At 41.0% G+C, this 19,286-nt stretch overlaps 1 protein-coding gene across 3 annotated transcripts in view; it reads right to left on the bottom strand.

The window, feature by feature from the left end:
• Positions 1-16,306, bottom strand: part of PRKAA1 (protein kinase AMP-activated catalytic subunit alpha 1) — a 44,265-nt gene extending 27,959 nt beyond the window's left edge. For all 3 annotated transcript variants that reach the window (XM_065875604.1, XM_065875602.1, XM_065875605.1), the window contains exon 1: positions 16,180-16,306. In XM_065875604.1, the coding sequence (XP_065731676.1) occupies positions 16,180-16,306 (127 nt within the window). The remainder of the gene's footprint in view (positions 1-16,179) is intronic.
• Between the last annotated feature and the right edge of the window lie 2,980 nt (positions 16,307-19,286).

A 19,286-nucleotide genomic window follows, 5' to 3' on the forward strand; every position in this document is an offset into this window, starting at 1 on the left:
GTGGTTCCTCATTATTTTGAATTTTTTAAGCATTTGCTACTTTGCTTAAATATTTTAGTTAATAATATTAAATTTAAGGTTAGGTTATACAGATATTTCACAATGGAAGAAAAAGTCTTTGTTAAATAAGACTCAAAGAAAAGTGTTTAAATCAGAGTCCTAACTCAGTCCCTTTCAAGAATGTAACTTACCACCTAAGTTCACCTTCCATTTTGTCCAGATCCTTTCTTTTTTTTCATAATTGAGATTTTACTGGTTGTTTTGAGGATCAGCACAGACATTTAAATTGTATACAATTCTTTTTTTTCTTGGCTGTGTTGGATCTTTGCTGCTGGGCGCGGGCTTTCTCTAGTTGCGGCGAGCGGGGGCTACTCTTCTTTGCTGTGCGTAGGCTTCTCACTGCGGTGGCTTCTCTTGTTGCAGAGCATGGGGTCCAGGCGCGTGGGCTTCAGTAGTTGTGGCACACGGACTCAGCAGTTGTGGCGCATGGGCTCTAGAGCGCAGGCTCAGTAGTTGTGGTGCACAGGATTAGTCGCTCCGAGGCACATGGGATCTTCCCGGACCAGGGCTTGAACCCGTGTCCCCTGCATTGGCAGGCAGATTCTTAACCACTGTGCCACCAGGGAAGTTCCTAAATTATATACATTTCTTAACATACGTACCAAAAATCTAAAAAATCATGTAGTTGTGATTCTTTTCTGAACAGTTATTCCAGTGACTTTCCAGCTTAAAATTTGGAGGCAAATTTTCCTTGACAGGGTATCAAGTACCAATATCTTCAAATACTGATATGCTGTTACATCGTAAGTCCCACTAATTCACAATTTAATATCATATACACTACATACTCAAATTGTCAATCGTTCAGAGCACATTAACAAAGTTACGAGAAGAACTGGACTACCACAACCAAAGATGTTACAGAGTACACAAATTCTGACCAGGAGAGCCAAGATCAGGGAGTGAGTGGTTTGCTTTAGGAAACAATTCAACCAAAAACAACATGGGAAAAGAAGTAATTTCAAGTGTTTAAGACATTAAATGCACAACTGACTCCAAACTGCCATTTAGTATGCTTTGTATTATAGGATATAAAAGCTACCCCTCATCTGTGGAATGCTAAGCTGACACCCAAGGCAATCAAAGCCTTCCATATTCAATATCCCACTATTTTCTGGTTGTACCAAAAAACAACCAGCAAATGATTTCACCTCTTAAAAAAAAAGCATTTACACTTAAAAAATGGGATAAGGTGGGATTCCCTCCTTTTTAAAACTGTTTCTAGAGCTACTAAAACACCTGCATTTACAAAATAGTTGATAAGAATATTCCTCTGGATTGTACAAGCAGGGAGACAGGGACCACTGATAGGACCGGATGTGTGATATGAATCAGAGTTGCTTCTTTCTCTCCTGCTTCATCAGAGTCTGGGCTCTTCTCATTTTTAGTTTCTCTGTTTTCTGCAGGTAAGTCTTCTTTAGTCTCTTGGTTAGCCACTTCAGCCTGTTTTCCCTTTGCTCCCCTTTTCCCTTTTGTCTGCACTGTTTTGGCTGAAGATTTATCCTTTCCTGCTGCCTTTTTTGGCTTCGTTTCCACTTTTGCGGGAGCCGGTTTAACTGACAACCTCACCGATCTCCTCTCGGGCTCCTCCTCGGCGGAGCTGACCTTCCTCTTGGGTATTGTGGCGGAGGGGCGGGCATGTGCCGGGTGCCTGCGGGCCGCGGCACCCCGAGAGGCCGAGAGGCCGAGAGCCTTCGCGAAGCTGATGCTGGGACCCGCCCAGATCCTTTCTTAACTTTCACAATACTCGCACAATACAAATCTTCCCAGCACATGAGCAAATGTTCAACCGCAACATAGTCTAACCCAAAGGATTATCAGGGAATCATAAAGTAAAAGTGCCATTTTTTTAAAAAACATCTTTATTGGAGTATAATGCTTTACAATGGTGTGTTAGTTTCTGCTGTATAACAAAGTGAATCAGCTATATGTATATACATGTATCCCCATATCCCCTCCCTCTTGCGTCTCCCTCCCACTCTCCCTATCCCACCCCTCCAGGTGGTCACAAAGCACCGAGCTGATCTCCCTGTGCTATGCAACTGCTTCCCACTATCTATCTGTTTTACATTTGGTAGTGTATATACGTCCATACCACTCTCTCACTTCGTCCCAGCTTACCCTCCCCCCTTCCCGTGTCCTCAAGTCCATTCTCTACGACTGCATCTTTATTCCTGTCCTGCCCCTAGGTTCTTCAGAACCATTTTTTTCCTTATATTCCATGTACATGTGTTAGCATACAGTATTTGTTTTTCTCTTTCTGACTTAATTCACTCTGTATGATAGACTCTAGGTCCACCCACCTCACTACAAGTAACTCAGTTTCGTTTCTTTTTATGGCTGAGTAATATTCCATTATATATATGTGCCACTTCTTCTTTATCCATTCATCTGTTTATGGACACTTAGGTTGCTTCCATATCCTGGCTACTGTAAATAGTGCTACAATGAACATTGTGTACATGACTCTTTTTGAATTATGGTTTTCGCAGGGTATATGCCCAGTAGTGGGATTGCAGGGAGGTATGGTAGTTCTATTTTTAGTTTTTAAAGGAACCTCCATACTGTTCTCCATAGGGGCTGTATCAATTTACATTCCCAACAACAGTGCAAGAGGGTTCCCTTTTCTCCACACCCTCTCCAGCATTTACTGTTTGTAGATTTTCTCATGATGGCCATTCTGACTGGTGCGAGGTGATACCTCATTGCAGTTTTGATTTGCATTTCTCTAATGATTAGTGACGTTGAGCATCCTTTCATGTGTTTGTTGGCAATCTGTGAAACACAAAAGACCCCAATAGCCCAAGCAATCTTGAGAAAGAAAAACGGAGCTGGAGGAATCATGCTCCCTGACTTCAGACTATACTACAAAGCTACAGTAATCAAGACAGTATGGTAGTGGCACAAAAACAGAAATATAGATCAATGGAACAGGATAGAAAGCCCAGATATAAACCCATGCACATATGGTCACCTTATCTTTGATAAAGGAGGAAAGAATATACAATGGAGAAAAGACAGCCTCTTCAATAAGTGGTGCTGGGAAAACTGGACAGCTACATGTAAAAGAATGAAATTAGAACACTCCCTGACACCATACACAAAAATAAACTCAAAATGGATTAAAGACCTAAATATTAAAAAAAAAAAAAAAAAGAAAAGAAAAGAAAAATCCTAAATATAAGGCCAGACACTATAAAACTCTTAGAGGAAAACACAAGCAGAACACTCTATGACATAAATCACAGCAAGATCCTTTTTGACCCACCTCCTAGAGAAAGGGAAATAAAAACAAAAATAAACAAATGCGACCTAATGAAACTTGAAAGCTTTTGCACAGCAATGGAAACCAGAAACAAGATGAAAGGACAACCCTCAGAATGGGAGAAAATATTTGCAGACGAAGCAACTGACAAAGGATTAATCTCCAAAAAGTGCCATTTTAAAACTACTACAATGTAAAGGGAATCTCTAACTTTTCTTTTAAGTACCATTTATATAGTTCAACTAATCTCAAAACCATCCATGGCTGGCCAATAGACACATGAAAAGATGCTCAACATTGCTAATCATCAGAGAAATACAAATCAAAACCACAATGAGATATCACATCACACTTGTCAGAATGGCTATCATCAAAAAGTCTACAAATATGGGCTTCCCTGGTGGTGCAGTGGTTGAGAGTCCGCCTGCCGATGCAGGGGACACGGGTTCGTGCCCCAGTCTGGGAAGATCCCACGTGCCGCGGAGCGGCTGGGCCCGTGAGCCATGGCCGCTGAGCTTGCACGTCCGGAGCCTGTGCTCCGCAACAGAAGAGGCCACAACAGTGAGAGGCCCGCGTACCGCAAAAAAAAAAAAAAAAAGTCTACAAATAACAAATGTTGGCAAGGATGTGGAGAAAAGGGAACCCTTGTAACACTGCTGGTGGGAAAGCAAATTGGCACAGCCACTATGGAAAATAGTATGGAGGTTCCTCAGAAAACTAAAAGTAGAACTACCATATGATCCAGCAATCCCACTCCTGGGGTACATATCTGAAGAAAACAATAATTCAAAAAGATACATGCACCCCAATGTTCATAGCAGCACTATTTACAATAGCCAAGACATGGAAGCAACCTAAGTGTCCATCAACAGATGAATGAATAAATAAGATGTGGTATATATATATATCCATATATAACAATGGACTATTACTCAGCCATAAAAAGGAATGATATTTTGCCATTTACAACAACATGGATGCACCTGGAGGGTATTATGCTATGAAATAAGTCAGACAGAAAGACAAATACTGTATATCATCACTTATACATGGAATCTAAAAAATAAAAAAAACTGGTGAATGTAACAAAACCGAAACAGACTCACAGATATAGAGAACAAACTAGTGGTTACCAGTGGGGAGAGGGAAGTGGGGAGGGGCAAGACAGAGGTAGGGGAGGAAGAGGTACAAACTGTGTATCAATATGAAATAAATAATCTACAAGGATATATTGTACAGCACAGGGAATATAGCTGACATTTTATAATAACTTTAAATGGCGTATAAATCTATAAAAATTTTGAATCACTGTTGTATACCTGAAATGAATATAATACTGTAAATCAACTATACCTCAATTAAAAAAAAAAAGAACCATTCATAGCTAAGAAATTATAGAAGCTTTCTGAAAGATGGCACGGTAACATAATGCACTGGATATATTTCCATCAAAACATCATTAAAATATATATGAAACCAGTGAGGAAGAAAAACCTATAGTCACAGCTGAAATGAACTGTAGAAATCAAGCACATTCTAATTTCTGATAAGGTTTTCTACAGTCTTCAGTACCAATCAGATGTGATTAAGAGGAGTCAACTTGACTGTTAAACCCTAATTCAGGAAGTATCTTCTTTCTGAGACCTAATTTATTGATACTGAGTAAGTACTAATCTCATCTGTCCCAACTACCTCCCAAAACTCCAAGCATGGCTTAGTAGGAACCTTTTCCCTTTAACTGCACAATTGAAACAGAACTGGGAAATAGCAACAATACCAGTTAATATTGGCAGAATCCATTTGGGTCTGAACTCCAATTCATCACCCAATTCATCAACTGGTTGATGAAACTCCAATTCATTGACCAGTCTCCTCTTATACCATACTCTGCTTATTTTCAACCCCAATTAACTTTAAGAAACAATTAGGGCTTATCTGAAACTCTTGATGTACATTCTGTCATGAAATAAGGACCTGGAATAGGAAATGCAAAGCATTCTCTCAAATTCATTCATTTGGCCTTATGTATGGAGCATCTACTATACGCCAGTTAACGCTGCCGGGGAAAGTACCAATGGAAAGCAGCCTGGGTCCTTGGGACGTTCCTGGCCTCTGAAGAGGACCAAAGTAACTGTAAGGTAAGAAACACCAAAACGAGTCCAAAAGAATTAAACAAGCAAACAAAAAGAATGGACATTAATAATGCTCACTTGAGAAATATGTGAATGTTCTAGGAAAATTATTAACTATTTCATGATGATAAGAAAATAAAGAAGTTATGAAATAAGAGAGTGCAAGACAAACTTTACAACAGAACAACTAAAATCATTTAGAAAGCAGTAAGTTGCAGCAGATATGTGACAGAAAATTTTATGGAGCACATACCAAAAAGTTAGGAAGAAATTAGCAAGAGTAGGAGGGAAGGTGATAGACAAGGCATAGGGAATCAAGTAAAATGCAACTCATGAGTAATAAGGAGTAGAATATCATTCCACCTATAAATAATAGATGCCCCCCCAAAAAATAAAGAAGGCAGAATAAACAGAATGAAATCAATCACCAGACAATCAAGGTATAACTAAACTTTTTTCTAAAACTTGAGCATTTCATCAAATTATAAATTAATTAGAAGTAGAGAGGCATAACTTCTTCACTTTTGAAACAGTGGAAGAAATCACAAAAGTGTGATTGCATAAATATTCAAACAAAAATTAAGACAATATCAGGGAGGGGGAAGGTGTCATGACAACAACTGTAAAGAGATGATTCAAATTCTCACACATACACAGACATTCCAAACTAAGTCAATAGGCAGAGTACATGATCAGTTTGGGTTTTTTTTTGTTTTTGTTTTAATATTTATCTATTTATTTGGTTGCACTGGGTCTTAGTTGTGGCAGGCAGGTTCCTTAGTTGTGGCATGCGAACTCCCAGTTGCTGCATGCATGTGGGATTTAGTTCCCTGACCAGGGATAGAACCCAGGCCCCCTGCGTTGGGAGTGTGGAGTCTTAACCACTGCACCACCAGGGAAGTCCCAACAGTTTGGTTCTTTTAATGGAATATTAGTATAATAATTCCTTTTTCATGGCTGTGTAAACCAACAGTACATTTTAGGGCAATAAAAAGGCAATTAATGTCCTAGAATAGCATTAAAGGTGCTATTTCATTTTTGTTTTAATTTGCTGTTCCTGGACTTGTAATTTAACTTAGAATTAAGTAAATGAAAAAATGTGCATAAATATGTTTATTACAGTGTCTTATGTAAGAACAAATACTGCGATTAACCTAAATGACCAATTTCAGAGAACAGTTTAACATACTGTCATTCCAACATAACAGACTCTCATAGAAAAACTACATGAAATGCTCTCATAAACATGAAAAGAACAAACAAAAATTGTATATGTATTCTACATTTTCCAGCTATACAAAAATATTTACATAAAAATGATAATGTGCCATAATTAAAAGTTATTCTACACTGGTCTTTTTTTCAAATTTTACTTACTTTTTAATATTCTATTCAATTAAGAAAAATTTCAAAGAGAAGGAAAAAACAATGATAGGTATTAACAGATTCATTTTTTTCAGGAGTAGGGCTAAGCACCCAATTCCCCTTCCACTTGAGAAGGCAATCTGTGTACAGAGCATGGGCTTTGCAGTCACAAAGATCTGGGCTTTGGTCCTGCATGAAGGTATTTACTAAATGTTTGACTTGAACAAGTTAAATTACTTCAACCTTCTATTCAAAATCAGAATACCACGTACTCCATAAGGGTGACATGAAGTAGGCTTTGTAAAGCACTTTCCATAGTGACCGGCACAGTTAAGTGCTCAATAAAGAAAGGATGGCTACTGTTATTTAGGGTTATATATTTTCCATTGCTTCCAAACCTGTCCCCCATTCCTAGCTAATCAGTCCTAAATTTTCTGATTTAATCCTATATAGCCAATCTTATCTCAGCTCTTGATTTGTCCCTTTTATCCACTTAGATCCAGGTACATAATAAGTACTAAATAAATAATAGCTGTAATTTCTATGCATCTAGTTTCCATCCCCATAAGCTTCAATCTCACTAACCTGCTCCATCCTCCTCTATCCCGTCAATACCAGAGATTTCTAGCTTCCAAAGTTCAACCCATTTCCTAACTTTGGTTAATTTTCAACATAATATTGCTAGACATATATATACATAGTGCCAAGTCCTTGACAGGGATTTCACCTACTACCCAAAAACTATAGAAACACTTATTCTGTCATAGAAGAGCACAGAGGTGAAAACAGGTTCATTTGACTTAAGTTGAAATCAGATTTTTTAAAATGACTACTACTTTTTAACATATAAATCTAGTTGATTTATAATACATAATTAAGGTACACAACTCACTAGTTAATATTCATGACATACCCACTTTGTACCCAAACATACTGACTCCAACTCTCACCAACCCTGGAATACTAGTATTATTAGCAACGCTTTACAAGTAACTGAGGCACAGGAAGATGAAATAACTTGCCCAAAGTTACACAGCTAGTGACTGACAAAGCAAAAATACAAAGCCAGATCTGTCTCAAAAACTTGTGCTTTTTCCAAAAAGGGTAAGTGAAATGTGATATTTTTAAAAAGATAATCCTCAAAAGAATATTACATAGTATAATAATACTAAATATCCTTTTAATAAAACATAAATAGTAGAAGTTGAACATATAAGCAGAACCCTTAACTTACAGTCTTGTAGTTTTGAAAAGAATAATAGACTGAATTCCCCATACTAATAAGACTTATTCTAAAAATTCATTCATATATTTAAGAAACAGTTATTGAGCACCTGCACCTACCATGTGCCAGACACTGCTACTATGACCTTTTTCTTGTATATGAAAAATAAATCCAGTCTAATAAAAACCTGCTTCCTATTGATTTCAATGTTTTAATACAAGATACCAAAGAAGACATTTTATTCATTCTATTAAACCAGTTTAAAAGTTACTCAAGGGCTTCCCTGGTGGCGCAGTGGTTGAGAGTCCGCCTGCCGATGAAGGGGACATGGGTTCGTGCCCCGGTCCGGGAAGATCCCACATGCCGCGGAGCGGCTGGGCCCGTGAGCCATGGCCGCTGAGCCTGCGCATCCAGAGCCTGTGCTCCGCAACAGGAGAGGCCACACAGTGAGAGGCCCGCTTACCACAAAAATTTTTTTTTAAAATTTTAAAAAGTTACTCAAAAAGTACAACTGATCCTTGAACAACACGGGTTTGAACTGCAACAGTCCATTTATACTAGGATTTTTTTCAGTAAATAAACATTCAGCCTCCCTATCCCCATATGCAGAACCTGAGGGTATGGAGAGCCGACTGTACTATGTCACTTAATATAAGGGACTTGAGCATCCACAGATTTTGGTATCCTCAGGGACTCCTGGAACCAATCCCTCACAGATACTGAGGGATGACTGCATCATAAGGGAGAAATTAAGAACATAAAACTAAAAGTACATAGGGATTTCCCTGGCGGTCCAGTGGTTAGGACTCAGGGCTTTCACTGCCAGGCCCTGGGTTCAGGCCCTGGGTTCAAGCCCCGGTCAGGGAACTAAGATACCGCAAGCTGTGCACCACAGCCAAATAAATAAACAAACAAAAGCACATAAACTGTAATGGCAAGTGCAGTGGGTTGAAAAGTGTCCCCCTTCCCACAAACTCACGTCTACTATATCCACAGAATGGGATCTTATTTGGAAATAGGGTCTTTGGGGGTGTACTTAGTTAAGGATCTCAGGATGAAATCATCCTAGATGTAGGGTGGGCTCTATGTCTAATGACTGGTGTCCTTATAAGAAAAGGAGAGAACACAGGCACACACACACAAATGGGGCCATGTGAAGACAAGCAGAGAATGGAGCTTTGCTACCACAAGCCAAGGAACACCAGGAGCCACCAGAAGCTGGAAGAGGCAAGAAATAGATTCTCCCCTAAAGCCTTCAGAGGGAGTGTAACCCTACTAAACCCTTGATTTCGGACTTATGGCCTCCAGAACTCCAAAACAATTTCTGTTGTTTTAAGCCACCCAGTTTGTAGCACTTTATTACTGCAGCCCTAGGAAACTGATAGGTTTATGATATTCACCATTAAAATCAACAAGTTAACAAAAGTAATCTTTTTTGAAAACAGGTTTTCTAAACTGAACTACACATGTCCAAGAATTCTTTTTTTTTTAATAAATTTATTTATTTTTGGCTGCATTGGGTCTTCATTGCTGCGCGCAGCCTTTCTCTAGTTGCGGCAAGCAGGGGCTACTCTTCGTTGCAGTGCGTGGGCTTCTCATTGTGGTGGCTTCTCTTGTTGCAGAGTACGGGCTCTAGGCATGTGGGCTTCAGTAGTTGTGGCTCACTGACTCTAGAGCACAGGCTCAGTAGTTGTGGTGCACGGGCTTAGTTGCTCCGCGGCATGTGGGATCTTCCTGGACCAGGGATTGAACCCATGCCTCCTGCATTGGCAGGTGGATTCTTTTTTTTTTTTATATAAATTTATTTATTTTATTTATTTATTTTTGGCTGTGTTGGGTCTTCGTTGCTGCACATGGGCTTTCTCTAGTTGTGGCGAGCAGGGGCTACTCTTCATTGCAGTGAGCGAGCTTCTCATTGCAGTGCACGTGTCGTGGAGCACGGGATCTAGGCGCATGGGCTTCAGTAGTTGCAGCATATAGGCTCAGTAGTTGTGGCTCGCGGGCTCTAGAGCACAGGCTCAGTAGTTGTGGAGCGTGGGCTTAGTTGCTCGGCAGGCGGATTCTTAACCACTATGCCACCAGGGAAGTCCCATCCAAGAATTCTTAAATGGAACACAGTGATGACGGGGAACCAAGCAAATGTTCACCTTGTATGAGCATCAGTTACTCCCTATGCCCTCACACAGTGACATCCATGGGAGTTACTTCTTGCTCCCAGACTATTATGTTCCAGCTCCTAGGGTTTTCTGCTTTTTCAAGTTGTGTCTCATCCTTCACAGCCTATCACGAGTCAACTCACAGCCTCCTCTCCAATGTTCTAATTTCAGGATTCTAAGTTTCTATGGGCTAGAAAAAATCATAAAACTAAAATTATTAGAATAGACTTTCTAAAGTATGCTCTACAAAACACTAGGACTGGAGACTCTCCACAGAAAAAGATTTCATAATCAAGGAGTCTGGGAAAGGATGTCTGCTCTCCCTTTTGGAAACTCATTACACATATTAATATAGTAATGACTCTAAAGAGCCCTGCCGTAAAGAAACCTATCAAACGTTTAACCTGGTATTTCCCAGTCTTAATTGGATACAGGTTTTTCCCTCAAAAGTTTTAAAACATGTTGGGCTTCCCTGGTGGCGCAGTGGTTGAGAGTCCGTCTGCCGATGCAGGGGTCATGGGTTCATGCCCCGATCCAGGAAGATCCCACATGCTGCGGAGCGGCTGGGCCCATGAGCCATGGCCGCTGAGCCTGCGTGTCCGGAGCCTGTGCTCCGCAACGGGAGAGGCCACAACAGTGAGAGGCCCGCGTACCGCAAAAAAAAAAAAGTTTTAAAATATGTCCCAACATTGATTCTCTAACTATTTTCTCTTTCAGAGTAGGCAGTATCTCCTATTCTTTTTCTCCCTTTCTCCTCCCAGCAAAATCTTACTAATTTAAGGCCATAATATAATATGTCATGTTTTCCTTACTTGTAAGAACACAGATATCTGCCTTGAACCCAACTGCCAACGTACTTCAGCATTAGAATTTCAGTAGCGTAATACTTTTGAAAATATAGTCACCTTATTATAGCTTAGGAAACACATTATCACATTCGATCCTCACAATAAACCTATGATACAGGTAACATGAGGCTCTGGGAGATTAATTTGTTGAAGTAAAGCTATTAACTGATCAAGTTGGAACCGGTCTTCTAATTAGAAATATTCCAAGTCTTGGACCTCTCTACTCTACCCCACCATCCAAGTGCAGTGGGAAGGGAAAAAAAGCCTTGGCACAATATCAAAACCTGAACTTTTTCTCAAAACTAGGCTAAAGATTCTCCAGTGACTTAACTCAGTTGCAGCCAAATTAACTGCTGCTCCATAAGTCAATCAGTGCAGTAAATGGACTTTGTCAGGAATATGCATTACTAAGATATTTCTCCCCTTTTCCAAAGCTCAAAGCGTTACTCTCCAGACTGTCACTGTTTTACAGTAATGCTAAGATGTTGCTTTTCAGTGAAATGGAAGACAGGTATTTCTGCCATGAAAGACTTGAGTCATTCACAGCAAAGGTTACCAGAATTCACAATGTCTCCCGCACAACAAAAGCAACAGATGAGTCAACTAAATATTAGCTAACAACCTGTTATTGCTTTCTAAAGGGAACTTTGTCTAACTGTAGAACAGTGTAACACATGCTCTTCTAATCAGCTATGTAATCCTGAAGTAAAACAAGATCATACTTTGAAAGAGAGAATTTTAAATACTGATAAAGAGACGCCACAAAGATGGAAATATTTATAAAGATATTCTAATCACCCAACTATTTCATTCTCACTCTAAAATTGAAAAAAAAAAAATCTCACTGCTAAAAGTATCAGGGAAATAACTTAATCCTAGAGAGAGACGAGTTTTAAAAGCTATAGGTGGAAATGTGAGAAAGGTACCTTTCCTTAACCAAACATTTCAGGCATCCCAAAAGGCAAGCCAAATACCCATGTTCCACCCAACAGCAGCTTAAGCAGTAAAACATTACAGATGCAACTGAAGCCCAGGCTGACTCCTCCCAGATTCCTTTCTCCTTTCTCTCTCCCTAGAGGTTACCACTATCTTGAATGTGGTGTTTGTCTTTCCCACAGGTATGAATCCATAAATGATCCAGTAACAATGTTTTTCATATGGTTATTTTACAAATTTAATTTTATATATTCTTTTGAATACCTGCACTACACAATTCAAAACTATAAAAAGATATACAGTGACATGTCCCTCTGCTACCTAGTTCCCCTCCCCTGAACAACTAATGTAACAGTTTTGTGTGTATCTTTAAAGAGACACTCTATACATATGCAAGTAGTTACACTTACTTTAATTTGTCCCTGCTCTTTATACACAAATGGTAGGAATACTATATACTTTGTTCTACTATCCCCTTATTTTTTCCTCCTAAAAATACACATTGGAGGGCTTCCCTGGGGTGCAGTGGTTGAGAGTCCGCCTGCCGATGCAGGGGACACGGGTTCGTGCCCCGGTCTGGGAAGATCCCACATGCTGTGGAGCAGCTGGGCCCGTGAGCCATGGCCGCTGAGCCTGCGCGTCCGGAGCCTGTGCTCCACAAAGGGAGAGGCCACGACAGTGAGAGGCCCGCGTACCGCAAAAAAAAAACAAAAAAAAACAAATTGGAAACTGTTCCCTGTATTATATGAGGTCGCTTGCTTTTTTTCCCTTTTTTCCTAATATCTGCAAGGTATACCACTATGGATAAACCATAATTTAACTATTGTCCTACTAGAAAGGTTACTTCCAATCTTTTGTATTTATAAACAATATGATAATGAATAACTCATTATTTCATACACCTATAGGATAAATTCCTAGAAGTTGAATTGCTGGGTTAACTTTAATAAATACTGTCATACTCTATAGAGGTGGTACAAATTTGTACTCCTACCAGTAATGCATGAGTGTTTTTGCATGTTTTTAAATTTTATATGAATAACATGACTATATATATTCTTCAACTTCTTGTTTTTGTGGCCTAACCTTATATACTTGAAATTCACCCATGCTGATATATATAGCTCTAATTCACATATCGATTTTTTACTTAAAGAAGCTTTTATGTAACTTCTTTGATTCATTCAAAGAGTCACCTATTTATCTTAAATTGCAGTTTTATATAGAAATACTCACCAAATTAATAAATAGATTGTATGTATAAACAACTCATTTGCCAAAGACTACCCACCCTACTAAAGAGGCATCTTCTTTTGGAAAACTAACAAAAACTGTCATTTAAATTTACTGCAGTAGTAACATGACTGTTCATCCATGCTTTTATAATTGTTCTGGGAGGAAAGGGGAGTAGACCCCATAAGGGAGTGGAGACTAATACCTTGACAACCGGGGGGGTGGGGGGGGAGAAAAAAGTATCTTGGAAATAATAAGATAATTCAAGCATAATCCCAAACTAACCCTAGTTGTCTATTTAAAGTTTCCCCTCAAAATGTTACCATTAAATTACCGAAGGATCTTTTTTAAACCTGTAACAAGAAACAAAATAATTCATATGAATTTAAAGTCCTCTCTGCACCCTCTCCCAATAAGTTTCCTATAAGATGGAATACCATATCGGGAATTTTTCTGCATATCTGTATAACATCCTCTATTAGACTCCTTTTCTATGTTAAATTTAGCAATGTGTATGACTAATTTTAAAACCTCTAGCTAATCCAAATTGTCTCCATTGAAATATGTGGCTAATCATATAATTTATAAGAATTCTTGTCAAATTCTTGGCTACTGTAAGTTACCATCGTCACCACTACAGTGGCTATTTTTGCTTGCTCACTGGGCAGCTATGTCCCCTTTCCTCTCTTCTAAAAAAAACCCATTTCTGTGTAGGTATCTACTCTGTCCCCCCATACTATTCAAGTACTTCAGAAGAAGATGTCCCCCCCGACACACACACGTCCAGGAGTGGGCCATATTCCTCTAAGGGTAATACCATCTCTCCTGCTAGTGCCTACTTATAGGAACACAAGCCTAAGCCAGTTAGCACATGATATCCCTGGCCAGAGGGACTGATTGAGCCAATGAGACTCATGAGGGCTATGCTGGGGCTTCCTTGCTCTGGACAGAGAACCACAGAAAGAGATGTTCTTGGCTAGGCTGAGTTGGATTTTCTTATTTGGGGCAGAAAGCATCCCAACTGTTTAACAACTTTAAAAAATGCACTGGTTGAAGATTTTGACCACCATCAATTAATGTATTTATGAACAAATGAACCATATCTATAAAACCTATGATCGTTTAACTAATACTGGCCTTTCTATATTTGGAGAGATTGTTGACTTTGACGGTGTGTGGTATTTCAAAAGAAGCACATGTGGAGGAGCGAAGGTTAAGGAATAGCAGTCACTGGAGGGATTCAAGGCACAGCCACATCACAGATCAAACCCAGGAAATGAGAAATATCCTCTTGCTTTCCTATCTGCCATGCCAAAAGCCACCTAGCCAATAAGAAAGTGAGACCTGACTCTGCTCAGGTCTATATTAGGAAAACAATGAGTATCCTAATCCAAACAGAACTCTGGGAGGGGTGAAGGCATCAAAACTGTTATTACTATTTGGGTGGCATTAATGAGTATTTCTTACAAATACTTATAAACTGAAAATTTGTAATTGCTAACAAGTAAAGAGACAACATCGCCAAAAATAAATAACTTCAGAAGCACAGAAACATCTTACTGGCCTAATACAGACCCACCCTAATGGCTGTTATTACCCTATTCTGGCATTTGCTTCTTACTTTCTTACATTGTTGGCCTTGCTGATTTTCTTAAGAAGGTTTAGGCAGTTGCTTCCCTGTGGGCTATACAGCAATTTTCCAGTTCTATGACTCAGAAAGAGCAAGAGAAGGAAGGGCTCTCCTCTTCCATCCCTAGATAAAATCAGAAAATGTTTATTTAGCTCCGATAGAGCAAGGCTCAGTTAGTTAATTCACTGCATAGACTTTCACAAACTTTTTTCTCTTTCAAGTCAAATATTTACCAAGAGCTTAGTATATGCAAGTCACAGGCTATTTATCCAAAGCCAATGCATGAATTATTTTTATCAGTTCCATACTTCCTTCCTCTACATCCCTAATAATAAAGTCAAATATTTTGAAGGAAAAAATATTTATGCCTCACAAAATTTCCAATTAAACTTTTTGTGCCAGCATTGGTGGACTGGAGAGCAAGTTTGTTATTTCCGGAATACTGTATTGAAACACAAGGGTAAGCGATTCCACTTTTCTTTAAAAAAAATTTTTTTTCAAGTAATGTACATAAAACTATTAATTAAAATATAAATATCCTGTGAAAATAAACGGAAACTAACTGCATCAGTGAATTAATAAACACTATCTGGAAGCAAAATATGCACTGCCTACCAGGTTTGGTAATTCAGAAACACGGAAGGCACAGCGTCTGCTTTCAGACTATAAATCAAGGATCACAAATACATGTAGGACCAGTTTATATTCATTAACTGCTCCGAAAAAAATTAGTGATCCTTTCCGACAACATGGCCTTTTTTTTTTTTTTTTTTAAACTCTGTAAACTACTCCCCAAAGCAACCTTACTTCGGGGGAACACATTTCACACTTGAGAATCAGCCAGGGCAGGTAAGTGAACAGCCTTCTGAAGAGGACGGAAATATGGACAATGCCGAGGACGGCCAGGGAACCGATGGGCTGGCCCTGAGCCGAGGGATCACAGCTGGGACGAACGGCGGGCCGCCTCTCCAGGGTTCCCGGCCAAGACCCCGGCGCCCCCACCCAGCTAAGGGAGCGAGTAGTGCAGCCCCCGACCGTCAGGCCTGGGAAAGTTCGCACCTCTGCATCCCCGCCCCTCGCACGGACGAGCCCCTCCGGCCGTCGCACCGTCGCCATGGCGACCAGTCCCCACCCCACCCCCGCCCTCCCAGGGGGCGCCGCTCCGCAGTCCCGCCGTGGCCTCCGGCTCTACTCCGGCCGGAGCCTGGACAGGGACTGCCGAGCCCTGGGGACGAGGAACACAGGGGGCGGGGGAGGATGAAGAGATGCGAAAGGCGGAAGTCACTCGGATCCCGGGCTGGGGCCGAGCCTTGCCCCGGAGGTCCTCACCCTTCACTTTGCCGAACGTCCCGACCCCCAGCGTGTCTCCCAGGATGTAGTGGCCGATCTTCACCCGCCCGTCGTGTTTCTGCTTCTCGGCTGTCGCCATCTTTCTCCAGGAACTGAGTCTGCGCATGGCGCCGCGGGAGGGGGTGGAGGGGGCGGGCAGGGCCGCGCCGGGGGCGGGCGGGGAGAGGGTGGGGACGCGGGAGAGGAGCCGCGTAGCCGAGCCACCGCCCTGCGCCGTCCGCCGTGTCCCCGCAGCCGGCCGTCGGGCGCAGACGCTCCCCCTGGCGGGGCTGGCGGGGGTCTCTGGGAGGGGCCCCGGTACCTCGCTCCATGCCCTGCATCCTTGCGGCATCGGGCGCCCGCCCACCTGCGCGCGGGAGGGGGCTTACTGGATTGAAGAGAAGGGCCGCAGCCCCTCGGCTCCTTTCATCTGGCGGAGTCTCTACAGGCAGTGGTCTCCCCTAATTATTACTCCGGAGTCGTGGGGACCCGCTCCCCTTCCTATTCCAAGGTGGGGAGATGGGCACTGGGGAAGTTGCTTGGGTAAGGCAGATATGTGGCTTGTTATCAGTGCACCGTGAATTGAAACATGGCTGGAGACACCACCCTGCCACTGTTTTCTAACCTTTTCATTTTTCCTGTTCGGATGGAATCTATAAGCCCCTGGGAGTTGTCACTTGCATCTTTGATGAAGTTTCCTTTTCCTCCACCCCACCTGCCACCCGCGCTGCTCTTTTTTACTTTGAGCCACTAAGTTGCTATTGGGCACCTCGACAGCTCAAGAAGCGAGAGATGTTGGCCTTTGCTCCTGCTGGATGCCCTCCTGAAATGTTATCCCCACAACAAGCTCTGAGGAAGGAGCAGGTTGGGGTTAAGGGTGAATGTGTGTGTGTTCGGGAAGCAGGATGCTACCCAGACATTTGGATGTATAGGAATTAATATTTTTAGATTACCAGTAAAATGTAGACTTTGAACTGAAAACAAGGCTTACAGTTGCATCAACCAAATCAATCGACAAATATTTATTGTACTTTCAGTGAGTAAAAGTTAGTCTATACAGATGGGATCATGGCATATCACAGGGGGAGTAGAGAAAGTATGCTTATTTGTAATAGAATTTTAAGTGAGTGTGTTACTCAATTATATTCCTTTAACATGGGCAAAATCAAGTGTCCAAAAAAAGTTTGTGATCTCAGTTTTGCAGTGTCATAGCATTTGGACAGGTGTCAATGGGCAGAGTTAGACTCTTCATGAAAATAATATAAAAAAGAAAAACACTAAAAATGTTACCTTTTTCCTTCCCAGTGAAAGTTACTCAACTCTTCTAGTTTTTATATACTTTATATTTATGAAATAAAAGTAATATGCATTAAGCACAGCTTTGTTCCAAGCAAGGTACTGCAGGAGAGGCAAAAGCCTTTGAGCTTAGAATTACATCAGATAATCAGAGGACATTTACAACTAGCCTTGGATAATCACTTCCTACTGTATTATGGACTGCTCTTTTTGAAGAGCCAAAAAGTTAAGAAATCTTTGATTACTGAGATATTTGGGGGGTAGGCAGTGGTTACTGTTGTAATTTTTGCTCTGTTGTTTCTTAACCTTTACTGTTTGTAATGTGAGTTTCGGCAGCTTTTTTTTTTTAATTTATTTATTTTGGGGCTGTGTTGGGTCTTCCTTGCTGCGCGCAGGTTCTCTCCAGCTGCGGCGAGCGGGGGGCCACTCCCCGCCGCGGTGCACGTGCTACTCAATTTGGTGGCTTCTCCTGCTGTGGAGCACGGGCTCTGGGCACACGGGCTTCAGCAGTAGTGGCAGGAGGGCTCAGTAGTTGTGGCTCGCGGGCTCTAGAGCGCAGGCTCAGTAGCTATGGCGGACAGGCTTAGTTGCTTTGCAGCATGTGGGATCTTCCTGGATCAGGGCTCGAACCCGTGTGGCCTGCATTGGCAGGCAGATTCTTAACCACTGCGCCACCAGGGAAGTCCCTAAGCAGCTTTTATTGCTGTTTTTTTTTTTGTTTGTTTCTTATGCTGAGTTAAAAATGGAATTCAATTAACAGTTTCTAAGAAAGTAAATGATAAACCTCCTTTATTCCTTTGCTTTTTCTCTTTCCTTCAGTCCTTTTTAAAAGTTTTTGTCACATTTTCTTCCACCCAGACACTATGGGTAGACACAAAATGAAAAGTCATGGTCCCTACCCTGGAGAAGCTCATAATCTAGGAGGACAGTTCTCTGTATCCCCCCAACCCCACAATAGATAATATTCACATGTTTAGCATTCTTCCGGGGGGGAAGTAAAGATAAGGTAAACTGTGACTTATGCCCAGTTTCCGGACCCATCAGTTGGACCCCTATCTCAACAAAGTATGTTGGAATAGAAGTGGGCAGGAGTGACTTTGTAGAAGTAACCTCGAATCCAGTCTAGTTTAGGAGGGGAGAAAAGTAAATTGTTTTCAAATTTCAGTACTTTAACTTTTATTAGCACAAATAAGTTACAATACCTTTCAGCACTGATGAAGACAAACCAAGATGCCCGAACACTGTGGTGGAGAACCTCTGGTCTCATGGGGAAACTCACTAGTTTGTTGTCAGCTGCTTCCTCTTTAGCCCTTCAGAGATTTTGAGGGAGCTGTGCACCCTGTTAGTCTTTTCTTGTTAAGGCCATCACGGTGTTAGTAAACCATACATTGTCAGGGAGATGCTATACTTCCTCAACATCTATCTGTATATGTGGTGGCCAGAACTAAAAATTTTAAGTACTGTGTTGCTATTAATGCAGCCTAATATATCCTTAATAGTAGTTACATTGTAACTAATATTCAATATTTATTCAACAACTAGGCATTAGGCAGACTGCTAAACTCTGAGGACTCAAAGAACAAAGGAACATAGTACTGCCTTTGACATGGCCAAGCAATGTGATAGGTGCTATAATAAAAATATATATACATATGGTCCTAAAAGGGCTTCATGAGACAAGGGCATAACCTTTATCTGCAGAGGTCCACAAAGTCTTTTAAAATTGAACATATTTAGAGGAGTATTAAGAGTACTTTGTACTCAAAGAAAAGGGTGGCATGGGGGATGAAGGAACTTGGGGAAGGCATCCC

The sequence above is a fragment of the Phocoena phocoena genome, chromosome 3, assembly GCF_963924675.1.
Source record: "Phocoena phocoena chromosome 3, mPhoPho1.1, whole genome shotgun sequence".
NCBI classification, from domain to species: domain Eukaryota; kingdom Metazoa; phylum Chordata; class Mammalia; order Artiodactyla; family Phocoenidae; genus Phocoena; species Phocoena phocoena.